Genomic DNA, 14678 nt, shown 5'->3' on the forward strand with positions numbered 1-14678 from the left:
TGATGTGGTCAATGGAAGAAAGGAAAGATGTGAATAGGAACTTTAAATCAAACAGGTGCATCCCCTACCCCTCATCTGAAGCATATCATTGTGGCATGGAATTCTTGGACACCTGAAGTATATCACTGTGGCATAAAGATCCTGGGATCTGGAAAGCTACATCGGGACAGCATGGGCTCTGCTAGGTCTCCAAGCAAGAAGGGAAAGGTTTGAGTTTGAGTAAGATGTTAGATAGTTTGTCTACAACAACAACGAGTAATAGCTAATATTTATATGGTGCTTAAATGTTTGCAAAATACTTTAAACATATTATCTCATTTGATCTTCAGAACATTCCTGAGAAGTAGGTATTATTCCAATTTTACAGATGAGGAAACTGAGGTCAAAAAGAATTGAGACTTGCCATGGGATACATAGCCAGTAGGAGTCTAAGACAGGATTCACACTCAGGTTTCCTGACTCAAAGGTCAGCACTCCATCAACTACAAAGCCAAGTTACCCCAGAGGACCAGCAGAGCGCAGAGGTAAAACTATCTCTGGAATCAGAGGATTCTGGCTCAAATCCTGGTTCTAGTATTTCTATCTGGGTGACTTTGGACAGAGAACTTATCCTCCCCATGACTCAGTTTCCCCATCTGTAAAATGAAAGGTTTGGATCAGATGGCCTCTCAGGTACCCTAATAGCACTTTGACCTATGGTTTTATGATCCTAGCTAAGCTGGGTAAGGCATCTTCAAAAGAAAGTCAGTCACCATGTGAAGAGTAAATTTATTAAAACAACTCATGAAGGGCGATGAAGAGACAGGTTGTATCAGTGGAGGGAGTATGCACACCAATGAAATCACAGACACAAGAGTCCAACCCTGACTAGCTTTAGAGAGAGTCCACTTATACCTGGAGTCCATCTTTAATGGAGAAGCACAGCCCTTTAGGAACCAATATTTAGGTCTTATATAGCATGTGAGAACAGGTTACCTCATTCTAACAGGCCTAAAGGATGCCTATGGCATCACATGCCTTCAGTTCCATCTGTTCCTCATACACACAAAGCAACAGAAGGGGGGAAGAATCTTTAAATAGATTCTTCTTACATTTAAAATTAAATAACATTCTTGAAAAAGAAATCTGTGAGCTTGAAATTCATTTTAGAACAATTTCTAAAACCTGAAAAGAGCATCCCTTTTCCCTTCCCCCTACACCCATATGAACCTTTGGTCATTTCAGGAATTTTAGACAAGGTCCACATGTTGGGTTTGCTGTTAGGAAGCTTGAGAAAATAGGAAAGTGGAAGTGATTGATTGTATCCATGGGTTTGCTGTAAACATTTCTATACAACTTAGATCTTCAGATCCTATCTCATAGGATACTAAAGCTTGAGAATAGGAAAGAAGCACAAATTTTCGTCAAGCAGCAAGCTAATAACAGTCACAATTAAATGGATTTGCTGGAACTTTTAAAAGTTACAGAAGATTTATAAATTACTTTGTGGAAAAACAGGAAAGCCTATGGATATGACTAAGATAACCTTTCAATTCTACTGAGATATCCTCTCAATTCTCTACTTTTCCTGTGGATATATGTGTGTGTGTGTGTGTGTGTGTGTGTGTGTGTGTGTGTGTGTGTGCGCACACACATAAATGAACACACCCCCACCATTATTACCACCCCCACCCTAAAACCATGAAAGATTATATATAGGCAAAGAAAGAGGCCTTAAAAAGGCCTGGTCTATTTCATGATCCTTTGATCCCCAGTATATAACTGAAATTCTTATCATTGAAGTAAATAACTTCATAAGCTAATGTCTCTGGTTTAAGAGCACTACCCCTTATTAAAATGCAAATATGGCATCTGGTAGGGGCTGGAATGGGTGGGGAGGAACTACAAAAAGTCATTTTCAGTCTTTAGTACCTTATTATTAATAATTTTCTTTGTTTCAGTCAGATTGGGACAAAGGATGGGAGAGTTTTTTGATGGAAGGACAGAAAGAAAGTGGACAAGGAAAATAGGCAGCTGAAGATCTTGAATGAGAGGCAATAAATACACTCCCTCCCAGAGCAGCCCATTTCACTGTAGGACACCCTAGTCATTCAAAAGCTTTTTCCTGCTTTTGAGCCTAAATTTTCCTTTTTGCATCTTCTGTTTTATAACTAGAGACCTGGATATCTAGTGGTAATAAGGAGAAAGGGCAAGAAAGAATGGCAAAGGAAAGAAAAAAATTGGAAAGAGGATTAGGAGGAAGCTAAAAAAAATTTTTTAATTTACTTCCCAAAATCTGTCCCTCTTCTCACAATCTCAATAGAGTCTGGGCTCAAAACAAGAAACTCCTTCCTTTGAGCAGAAAATTGCTCAAGTGCAGTCGGTGATTCCTGACAGGCAGAAGCTAACATTATGCAAGTGTTTTAGAATCATTATAGCACTATATAAATGTCAGTGATCATGACGGTCATTGCTCCAAATGGAACCATGACAGGCATTTACGTCCCAAAACACCAATGTGTGCTGCCCCTAACCATGACCTTGGAGGAAGATTAGTTTCCACTCTTTTCCTAGCTCTCCTCTGTGCAGAGCAAGATTAAAACACACACACACACACACACACACACACACACACACACTACAATCCACTCTTCAAGATATAGAAAAGAGAATTAGTTTCACTTTTAAAACTCAGCGAAACATTATGAAATGTTCTATATTCCCTGACACACTTTCTAATATATAGCTATTCTCTTTAGTTCTCTCCCCAAGTGGCTGAACAAAATGAAAATACTACTCTATATCTGAAATCATAACTCACATTTGTCAAGAGGTTAGAAAGAATTAGGCACTTGGAAGGCACTGAGGCAGAAAACCACACAGACCACAACTTGCAACAGGTGCGAAAGATTCCTCTTGGGATACTCCCATTGAGAGAGAATTCTATGAACTGATATTCCTGCCTTGGACTGACAACACGGAGGAAGCAAGGGATGTTTCCAGCCCACCAACTGCCTGCCTGAGGACCTGGGATCAGCCACTTCCACTGGCTCCCAATGTTGGGGAGCCAAGGGCCTTCTTCACCCCATCCTACCAATGAGCAACTAGAAGAAAGACAAGTGGTACCTGCTTCCATGAGGCAGAACCACTTTTTCTTTTCCCCAAGCAATACTCATTGCCCAGTTGCCAGTTTCCTACCAGGTACGAGACACTCCCTGCCAACTGAATTCCCAGATCTCTACCTCTTCTGTAGATAGATATTCCAGAATCAACTTCACCCAAACCCTGAACCCAGCATCTCTGGGCATTTCCACCTGCCCTGTCACTTTTCCTTCATGTAAGTACTACCTAGATTTTTCATCTGCCATAAATTAAACATGAATGCTACTTTTGAGTGTTGTCTGCCCAATTAGAATGTGAACTCCATGCAAGAAGGGCCTGCCCTGATTTTCTATTTTTATCTTCAGAACCTAACACAGCACATGGCACAGAGTTAAATGCTTAATAAATACTTTTTTTTTTTACCTTTAATCTACCATGGTACAGAGGAGAACCAGAAAATGGGAAGGGAAACAATTACATAGTAAAGATGGCATCAAAATATTCGTTCCTATTATTTCCAACAAGCTGTTTTTTTCATGACACTTTAAAAGATAAATGCCTACTTCTAGCATTCAGGGCCCTTCCTCATGTATTTGCCTCCCTGACAATAAACATCTACAACTCATTTCATTCTTGTCACAACCTTTTGTACCAGAAAACCATAAAATAGAGGTTTCGCTCTATGCTCGAACTATGAAGAATCTACCAGGGCTAAAATCCTACTACTCTCATATGAGTAGAAACAGCAGGCATAGGTACATTAAGATAGGTTACCTTTTAGAAGCTGACCAAGTGAACTAACATTCTCTGAATTGACAGCACTCAATCCTGTAGTTTTCTCAAAAAAGCTATATACAGGGGCCGCTAGGTGGCACAGTGAATAGAGCACTGGCCCTGGAATCAGGAGGACCTGAGTTCAAATTTGGCCTCAGACGCTTGACACACTTACTAGCCGTATGACTTTGGGCAAGTCACTTAACCTCAATTACCCCCCAAAAAAGCAAAAAGAAAAAAAACCAACCCACTATATACCACATGGCCTATGTTGCAATGATGAGTGAACACATCTCCTTTAGCTTACTTCAAGGCTCAAAGGACAGACTACTCACGGAGCATCCTAGAAATAATGAAAAATGAAACAAGCAGAACCAAGAGAATGCTGTATACAGTAACAGTAATATTGTTTTAAGAACAATTTGAATGAAAAAGTCATTTTGACTATTGTAAATACTCACATGAACTATAAAGGGCATATTAACGAAAAAGCTATCTGTAGTCTGAGAAAGAAGCATGTATAGAATGTTTTACATCTATATACATAATTGTGTCTAATGGTAGCCATCTCTAAGGGGGGAGAGGTGGAAAAAAAAAGAAATTTACATGATAACTTTTACTATCTATTTAAAAGGAATAGCAAGTTGTACAAAATAGATCTGCAGTTTCATGTGCAATCATCTTTTTTATTATACCGTGTTATAAAAATGCTTCTTTTATTCCAAAAATTAAATAAACAAAAATTAAAAAAAAAAAAAGAATCCTAGAGCACTGCCTTGTACAGAACAAAGGAAGTCATTTCCACAAAAAGCAGATTGGTAGATTTTAGGAGAACTCTGTGAGGGTTCAAGTCATTCATTCTATAGGAAATTCAAACAACCATTTCATTCCATAACACTCAAAGTCAACCAAGATCTACCACTGTGTGACTTTTCCCATCCTTCTACTCCTATCCCTCCCCCCAGCTGACATGGTCTTCCTAGTACCCGCAGAAATATGCTCTGCTCCAGGCATGTTCATAGCCTACCCTGGGAGAGAGAAAACAGACTGGAAGAGTTATATTTAATGCAGAGTTATATCTGATATTCCAAAAGGAGGAAGGGAAGGGATTTATCCTCAGGAGGAAATATTTGATACAAAAGGATGAGTCCAAAGTCCTGGGTTCAAATCCTGACTCTGCTGCTATGTATCACTTATACAAACACGAACAAGTCATTTTCCCTCTACAAGTTTCATTTTCCCCATTTTTAAGGGGACTGAATTAGATAATCTCTAAAGTATCTTCCAGCTTTGGATCGTTGTTCCTTCTCTTAGAAAGTCAATACATGATGATTAATACCCCACAGAAGCAGCCAGGGGATAATGGACAAATCAGGGTAGAGGCAGGAAGACTGGTAAGTTCACACCTCTTGACGATGTGACCTTGAACAAAACCACTTAGCTTCTCAGTCACCCTGGCAGCTCTCCAAGACACTAATTATGTTGGCCAGCAGGTGCCAATTTTCATTGGTATCAGTGATTTCTTCATGAGGAGTTCCCATACCAATGAAATTGGGTCCAGATAAAAAGAGAAACACCATGACATAAAAAGAAGTCTAACAGATACTTGTCCCTTGTCTCTTTCCTACTTTGAATCTTGTAAATTAAAACTATTAGAAATACTTAATATTTAAGCAACCTGAAAAGGGTTAAGTTTTGTCTATGAGCCTTCTGAAAGAATAGTAATGCAGAGCTCCAAGGAACTGTTTTTCAACATTAGGGTGCTTATTTCCAAGGGCACCTCATTTAAAACAAAATTATCCAAACTCAAGTGGACAAAAGGATTTTCTGACAGAAACTGCTATCTAAGACACAGTGAATCCATGTTTGTGGACAACCTGGAGGCAACAGAGACAGGATGGCCTGTGTAAATTTACAGCATTAAAAAAATATTAAGGCTGGGAAGGGGTGGGGGGAACGTATGAAGCTTGAAAAGTCTGAGTGGCAGGAGGCTGAGCTTACTAGGTATCTGTGCTAAGCATCCCAGCATCAACATGGTGAGTCTCACGGTGAGTTCACATTGCTTTGTTGTTGTTCAGTCATTTCAGTCCAGTTTGACTCCGTGACCATGTTCATTTTACAGATCAGAAAACTGAGGCAAACAAGGTTAGGTGATTTGCCCTGGGTCACACAGCTAGGAAGTATCTGAGGCCAGATCTGAACTCAGGTCTTTCTGCCTCGAAGTCCAGAGCTCTATCCACTGCACCACCTAGCTGCCCCATCATGTTGCCTAAGGAGGGGCAAATCAACCCATGAAACAGGGAAGTTCAAAATCCTGAGCCACACAGTAGAGGCCTTGCGTCTATGAGTACCCATTATACTCTCAGCCTGGGTAAGATAGGGAGCCCTTGTCTTTAAAAGGAAAAAATAAGTAAACCTCTTAGGTAAATCTCCAAATTAAAATATTTTTAAAAATAAGTTTTTACTGATATTTTCTTTTGTTTGCATCACCCTAATTATCCTTCCCTCACCCTCACAGAGAGCCATCCCATATAACATATAAGGAAAAGAATTGGCACAACTGATCAATATACAGGGAAAAGTCTGAAAACATGTGCAATGTGGAACATCTGTGGACCTCCCACCTCCATAAAAGGATGGACTGGAGGCTATCTTATCATATCTTGTCATTCAAAGCCTGCTAGATCTGAATCATTTTGTTAATTTACTTTAGATTTTTTGGTGTGTTGCTGTTCTACTTCATCTTCTTGTAGTTTCTGCGTTGAAAATATGGAATGCTCCACAAATTCGTGTGTCCTCCTCACACAGAGGGCCACACTGAGCTTCTCTTTAGTATTACAAATTTTAATGTATATACTGCTTAAAGAACACCCTAAATAAAAGGTTTTGGGGGAAAAAAGTAAATTAATAAAGAGGAACACATTTAAGCATCAACTGAGAAGGGGAAGTGACATCAAGACAGCAGGGCTAATCCAGGCATTTCCAAAATCTACTCAAGATAAAAATGATACCACAAAGCCTCGCAATCTCTGAGCAGGTTAGCAAGCAGCAAAATACTGATCAAATAAGTTGGTTTTTTTTTTTTTCTGAAAGCTAATATTACGTAGTTCCTGAGATCACAACTTGAGTTGACTAGGCGAAGGCTGACAATCTAAATTAAATCTTAATGTTGCAAGAGGAGGCTATGTATACAATAGTCAGTGATACCTGACAACCCTGACTATGCCTTCTAGACACATCAAAGTCAAAAGACAAAGTATGAAAGTAACAGGATAACAGCATCCTTCAGGCACATGAGAAGAGTTGACTCACAATGAATTCTGTGCTGAAGAGGTCATTCAGTCTACCATCTGAAACTTATCCTTTGGTACATCATTTGCTTCTTGCTTTATCCTCTTTGCAGGCAACTTCAGACAGTTTCACAGACAGGACTGACATTTCCAGGACGTTGACAGTCTGGAGGCCTATTGCTTTGGGAAGTGTTTGGGGGCCTTTGTGACAAAACTTAATTATCTGTCCTAGCAGAAGGAAAGCTGCTATATAAATCCAAAGTAACATAATAAGAATTAATCATGAGGAGACATGGCGGCACAAAGATGAGATGAGTTACAGGGCACTGGCCAGTCAAGTTGGGCCAATGTTCTTCTGGGAGCTGAATCACACTGGCAAGTCTTTCCAGGGCTGCAGACTTGAAGTGAAGGTGGAGAAGGCAAAGCAGCATGAGAGAAAAGAAAAGCAAAAAAAAAAAAAATTGCACATCCAACAAAGGACATCCAAAAAACACAAATGGGAACTGGAACCAAGCAATACAGACACAGAGGAAAGAGGGAGTGGCTGTGGCTAGAGTCACAGGAGAATCCAGAGAACAAGAATTCATCAACCCATGCCTGAGTTCCAGACTCGAGTTCTGATCATGCTGGTAGCAACTCTACTTGCAAGCTTGGGGTTTTCTCATCGGCAACCTTTCTCATGAATAAGGTCAGCTCCAAACCATTCTGTTCATTCAGTTCAATCATTTTTCAGTTGTGTCCAACTCTTCATGGGGTTTTCTTGGCAAAGATCCTAGAATGGTTTGCCATTTCCTTCTCCGGCTCATTTTACAGATAAGGAAACTGAGGTAAAAAGGGTTAAGTGACTTGCCCAGGGTCACACAGTTAGTAAGTGTGAGGCTAGTTTTGAACACAGAAAGATGAATCTTCCTGACTCTAAGCCTAGTACTCTATCCACTGGCACCTCCCAAAGCTTTACACTAAAAGTGGTTGGATTTTGGTTGAGGAGGAAAAGGGCAGATATTCAAAGATTTCAGTGAAGTCTCAAAAGCAACAAGATGGGGTTATTAAAGTGTGAGAGGATTTCAAAATGAATAACCCAGGCAGACAGCCTACACTTATTGAAAAGATTTTAAGATCAATGTTTGTAGAACTACAGGCAGTCTTAGATTTTCAATAAAACACAAACTGGGAAACACCTATATAAGCTATTTTAATTCATAAAATTAGATTTGCTCCTGATAAGTTGGGTAGTAAAAACATTTATATGCACCAAGATAACAAGTACATTTACTAAAGAATAAATTTGTAGGATTTCTTTAAAACAGGAGTTTCTTTAAGTCTGTGGTCTGTAACATTTTTTTCCTTAACATTTTGATAACTGTTTTCAGTATTATTGGTTTTATTTGTAATTCCATGTTTTTTATTTTATGCATTTAAAAACACTATTCTGAGAAAGGGCTGATAGGGTTCACTTGACAGCTACAGTTTTCCATGACACAAAACAAGTTAAGAACCCCTGCTTTTTTTTTTTTTTTGCCTTTTGGAGGGCAATTGGGGTTAAGTAACTTGCCCAAGGTTACACGGCTAGTGGTGTGTGTGTGTGTGTGTGTGTGTGTGTGTGTGTGTGTGTGTGTGTGAAGTGTCTGAGGCCAGAAGCAAACTCAGGTCCTCCTGACTCCAGGGCCAGCACTTTACTCACTGCGCCACCTAGCTGCCCCCAAGAACCCCTACTTTAAACTGAGAAATACCTACTGTGATTTGCCTGTTTGACAAATTGAGATTCTCACAATATACAAACTCTATTAATACAAGAGGATCAGATATTTTGTGGACTCTGACTCCTTTATGTTATAGATTCATTAAAAGTGATTTGCCCAAGGTCACATAGCTAGTAAGTGAGAGGGTCTGAATCTGAACCCAGGTCCTCTGACATCAAATATAGTGATTTTCCATAGTACTGTGCTGTCTCAGATGAGTGGAATGTGCCAAAGAGCCTAGAGGTCAGTGAACAGACTTCTTTACAGCTGAAACTGACATCACAAAGACCATGCATTTTGCTTGTAACTGAGCCCACCAGACCCTAACTCAACGACAGCACAGTAATCTGGGTTATTTACTGAAGGCACAGACTATATTATAGCACAGTACCATAATTTATATTCATAATCATGATCCTACCTCTACTAAATTGCTACAGCAATGCTTTATTATGGCAGAGGTCACCCTGGGTTCTCAAAAACTATTTTCCATTGGCAATTACAAACACGTTGTATCTGTGATGACTAACTTTAATAGATTGGGCTCTTCTCAGAAATGCAAGGCTATAAGACAACTCCAAAAGACTCATGATGGAAAAGGCCATACACATCCAGAGAAAGAATTACATAGTTTGAATGCAGATTGAAGCAAACTACTTGTCCTCTCTCTTTTTTGTTTCATTTTGTTTTGTTTCTTCTTTCTCACTGTTCATTCCATTGATTGTAATTCTTCTTTACAACTTGACTAATGTTTGATGTGAAGGTATATGTAGAGCCTATATTGAATTGTATGCGGCCATGGCTTGGGGGGGGGGGGGAAGAGGAGATCAAGGGGGGAAAAGAGAGAGAGGGAGAGAAAATTTGGAACTCAAAAGCTTATGGAACTGAATGTTGTAAACTAAAAGCAAATAAATTTAAAAAAAAAAACTATATTCCACTGGATGAGAAGCTCTGACAGGTTCTATCTAGATGGAAGGGCTCCCAAAGTACAAGCCTGGCAATAAAGTTGTTTTCTAAGGCCCAACTTAGCTAAATATATAGAGGCTCAACACCAAGAACTGGGCCACCATAGGATTAATTTCTTTGGGTGTAACGCATGAAGACTGTCTACTGAGGGATGTAAGGGTTTAGCTGTGCATCAGTGAGGAGAATACCCACAACAATCTCATAAAGTACTGAAGACAGTCTATAAAGGATGAAAAGATTTAACTGTGCATTAGTGAAAAGAGTAATCTTGTAAAATACTGAAAGTTGAAATATAACAATAAGCCTGAGTCCTGGGGAAAAGGCTAACATGGGTCAAATATTCCATTTAAAAGGATGGTAAAGTGTTTCATAAATTTTATTACGATAATTGTTTATATTTAATTTTTAAAGGTATTGGGGGTAAAGATTGAACTATCTGGTGAAGTCACACAGAGTTATCTCCTTCCCAATGACTCATGATAAATGGGATATTATTGTACTCTGTTTCCTTAAACCGAGACACATTCCCATTCCAGAACAGAAGAAATAGATGTATTTTCATCCTTGATAAAATCATAAGCTGAATCATGGTGAACAAAGTAGTTTAAGAAGAGCAATTTATATACAAAGTTCAGATAACTACACCTGTTTCTCTCCTTTTTTCCATGGCTAAGTTTCTTCTTGAAATATTACCAGGAAGGAGAGATGCTAAACCTCAAATAAAAATCCATTAAATTCCTTCACTGATTAATGGTTTGAGAGGGGTTGTTTAAAACAAATGGCTAAAGTTGGAGAAATGTACACACACACACAACTCTATGTGTAGAGATATATAGATGTGTGTGTATGTGTTTTCCCCACAAACTGCTCATCCACATTCAGCTTACCATCACCATGAAAAATGGAGTGGGTAGTGCTATTTGAGGAATTAAAATTTAAAAAAAAAAAAAGACACTGAGTCTCTCAAAGTACAAACCAAGCCTCCTGAATGATCTATTCAACAAAAAGGAATAAGATGGAAAAAAGGTTATTTAAGTTTTCTTGTTCCTTTACCTATAGAAATGTGAGGTCACTTACAGGATGATAAAGACATCATTTCTCTGCTATTAGAAGTGGGCTTTGGAACACTGTTTTCCACAGAAATAAGTTGACTGAGACTTTTTTTTTTAAGGGACAAGGCTCTAGAAAAGGAGCAAGGTGTCCCTTTCTTCTTATTTCTTAAACCCTTCACACTGTCATTGGTTCTAGTTCCAGCTCTGATTGTGACCTTGAGGTCAAATTTCTCTATGTCAAAAAAACATGAGGATTGTACTAAATGTCTGAGATCCATCCCACCTCATTGTGACATTCTATAATGATCTGGGGAAGAAGCAGTTTATAATATTTTAGTGGTAAATGAAAGTCATGAAAAAACATTTGGCTCTTAAAAGTTATTTCATTTTCCTAAGGAAAGATATTCCTGAGCTTTGTTCTTGAATATGTTTAGGCTAATAATAACCTTCAGGACTGCATGTCCCTGTGGCTATTGTGGGGTGGGAGTGGGGACTGTCTTTTTCTCAAATGCATTGATTTTCAAATGAAATATAAACTTCTTGACATTATCATAAAAGCTTCAGGTTTGGCAGATTTCATATCAGTTGTTCTATGAGAGCTCAAAATAACAATGCTCTGGGCTTGATAAGTCCCAACAAATATTCTGAATCTTTCCTTGGAAATAAAACAATATTGCAATGCTCAAATATTAATGCATAATAACATGATTCAAATTTCCATGCATCTAAAAGTTACTATAGACCCAAATATCCAAAGAAGTCTTCCACAATATTAGGATATAGGCACACAGAGTTGGAAGGACCTTAAAGAATAGTAAGTCTAATCCTCTCATTTTACAGATAGAGAAACTGAGTTTCAGAAAGGTTAAATAACTTGTCCAAGGCCACTCTCAATTAGTAACTCACTCTATTCTTTGGGGGTTTAAAAAGTTATACAACAGTCCTTCATTCATTCCTCTAAACTTTTAAATGTCTTCATTTGTCATTCTCTCTTTTGCTCCAGTCTCTAAGCATGAAGTTATATTCTCCCCTGAGCTCAGGGCCAAGCTCTTGGACTGTATCCTTGATGCCGTTCACGTAATCTGTAATTTCACTCCATCAACGCTCCCCACTTCTCTCTCTTTCCCTTTTGGCTTTCTTTTCTGTCCTATGAACATGATTAGATCCTACCCCAGTCTTTAAAAGAAAAAGTGTCCTTCCTATCCCCTAAAACCATGATTTTCTATCTTTCTTCTCTATTAATACCAAAATTCTAGGAAGAGTAATCTATACTCATTATTTCCACTAATTTTTCACTTGTTCCCCTCCACAATCCCAGTGCAAACTGGCTTCTGTCTATACTACTTTACTGAAACTGACTTCTCTTGGGTTAGTAATAATCTTTCACCAAATCTAATGACCTTTTCTCTGTCTTCACTGTCAATGATGTCAATTAAGTCAATAAGCGTTTGTTAAGTGCTTATTATAGATGAGTCAGGCACTGAGAATATAAAGAAAGGCAAAGACATAGTCCCTACCCTCAAGAAGTTCCCATTCTAATGGGCGAAAGACAACTGGACAGACAATGGTGTACATACAAGACATAAACAGTGTAAATGGGAGGTAATTTCAGGGGAAAGGTCCTGGCTGGTGGGAGGGAGGGAGGGCATAAAAAAAGGCCTCTTCAAAGAGGTGGAATTTGAGCTGAGTCAGAAAGCAAGCAAGTAGGTGAAGTATTTAATACATTAACCACACCTTTTCTACAATTTCTATGACATTGCTTTCTCAAGGTATTTCTACCATTCTGTCTGTTTTTTAATCTCCTTTGCTACTCATTCTTCTCCCAACCCTTAAAGGTGAATTTCCTCCTATTTTTTCATACCTTGTTCTACAGTATCTCCCTTGAAGCCATTCTACTGGCTTCAACTATCAGTTCTAAACAGACTCTCAAATGGCATTTCATTTCCCAACTTCTCCCCAAAGCTTTGGTTTTGTATTTCTAACTGTTTACTCAAGACCACTACCCTAGGTTTCTGGCCAAGTCCTCGCTCTTCAAAACTGAATTCATCACCTTCTCCTTCCTTACCACACTCAAGCCTATTTCTCCCCCCACAAACATACCTTTATATTTATTCTGACTCTTCTGAATCATCATGAAGGCTCATAACTTCAGTCATCTTCAATTTTCTCTCCCTTCCACCCTCACCTTCCAATCCAGTTGACAAGTATCAAGCAGCATTATGTAATAGAAAGGGTAACATATTTGAGGTCAGATGAGTTCAAATCCTGCCTCTTAATTCTGCATGACATTGGTCAAGAAATTTAACCTCTGTATTTTATTTTATTTTTTGGAGGGGGAAGGCAGGGTTGAGTGATTTGCCCAAGGTCACCCAGCTTACGCTAAGTGTCTGAGGCTGGATTTGAACTCAGGTCCTCCTGACTCCGGGTCAGGTGCTCTATTTGCTGCACCACTTAGATGCCCCAATTTAATCTCTTTAGACAACAGCTTCCTCATATGTGAAATAAGGCATTTGAAGCATGTGATCTTTGGAATCCTTTTCAGGCTGTAAATTCTAAGATGCTAAACATCTCCATATATCTATCCTTTTCTTCAGTAAACTTCTTCATTTCCTCTCCAAATGCAGCTATCTTAGTTCAGGCTCTTTTGTCTGCACTATTGAAAATGCTTTCCTAGTTCTAAGACTCTCAGACTTTTCATTCTTAAGACCCTTTTCCACTGTTAAAAATTATTAAGCACCCCAAAGAGCTTTTATATTTATGTAGGTTATATCTATCAATATTTGCCAAATTAGAAAGTAAAACTAATAAAAATTTTAAATATGCCTTTATTAATTCACTTAAAATAATAATAAAACTATTACATGTTAACATAAACAACATCTTTAAAGTGAGAAGTAACATTATTTTACATATCATCACAAATTTCTTAAATGTTGGCCTCATAGAAATCAGCTGGATTTTCACATCTGCTCCTGCATTCAATCTTGTGATATGCGGCTTTGGCTGAAGTGTATAAAGGAAATCTAGGCTCACACAGATTAGCTGGAAAAGGGAAGAGTTAATGGATTAACATTTCAATATTTTTATGAAAATAGTTTTGCCTTCACAGATCCCCTGAAAGGGTACTATGGATTCTCAGGGGTCTGAGGACCATAACTTGGAGAAGCGCTGACCAAGTCCAGTCCCCTTCTACCAAGAGGGAAAGAGGCCTCAGAGCTACTGTCATCTTTCCTTTCTCTTGTCTTATCTTTCATATTAGCCCCAGTGTAATCTTCCTAATGCAATATATTCACAATATCATTCTAAGTACTCAAAAACCTTCAGAAATATTTCCATTGTTGTCCAAATACAGTGTAAACTCACTATCCTGGCATTCATGGTCATCTAAAATTAGAATCTAACTATCCTTACAGCTTTATGTCATCTTACTCTTCTTCTTTCTATGCTCTATGTTCTAGACAAATCTAACTTCTATCTATTTTCTCATCTAACTTCTACCTAATTTCTCATTTTCCTCCTATCTTTTAAATTGAATGAGTAGAGTGAAAGACAATATATTCCAAAATTTCCATAACAGCAGTTTTGAGGTAACAAAAAATTGTGAACAAAAGAAGGAATTTATTGGGGAATGACTAAACAAATTAAATGTATGATATTGGGGAGGGAGGGAGGCAGGGAGGGAGGCAGGGAGGGAGGGAGGGAGGGAGGGAGGGAGGAAGGAAGGAAGGGAGGAAGGAAGGAAGGAAGGAAGGAAGGAAGGAAGGAAGGAAGGAAGG

The 14678-nt window shown here is 38.6% G+C and overlaps 1 protein-coding gene and 1 non-coding gene across 12 annotated transcripts in view; both read right to left on the reverse strand.

The window, feature by feature from the left end:
- The window catches only part of PSD3 (pleckstrin and Sec7 domain containing 3), an 804858-nt gene that overhangs the window by 208503 nt on the left and 581677 nt on the right, over positions 1-14678 (reverse strand). The window contains exon 12 of one of the 11 annotated variants that reach the window (XM_069075751.1): positions 9734-13944. The exons of the other annotated variants lie outside the window; for them this stretch is intronic. Within the exon in view, the coding sequence (XP_068931852.1) occupies positions 13603-13944 (342 nt within the window). The 3' untranslated portion in view covers positions 9734-13602. Of the gene's footprint in view, positions 1-9733; positions 13945-14678 lie in introns of those variants that run through there. 11 annotated transcript variants of the gene reach the window in all.
- LOC138152219 (U6 spliceosomal RNA) lies at positions 6619-6724 on the reverse strand. Its single transcript, XR_011166052.1, has one exon. It is a non-coding gene; the product is annotated as a U6 spliceosomal RNA (small nuclear RNA).

This window comes from Petaurus breviceps, unplaced genomic scaffold (assembly GCF_028583685.1).
Source record: "Petaurus breviceps papuanus isolate PSGF00001 unplaced genomic scaffold, PetGlider_PUasm1.0 90919, whole genome shotgun sequence".
In the NCBI taxonomy this organism is placed as follows: domain Eukaryota; kingdom Metazoa; phylum Chordata; class Mammalia; order Diprotodontia; family Petauridae; genus Petaurus; species Petaurus breviceps.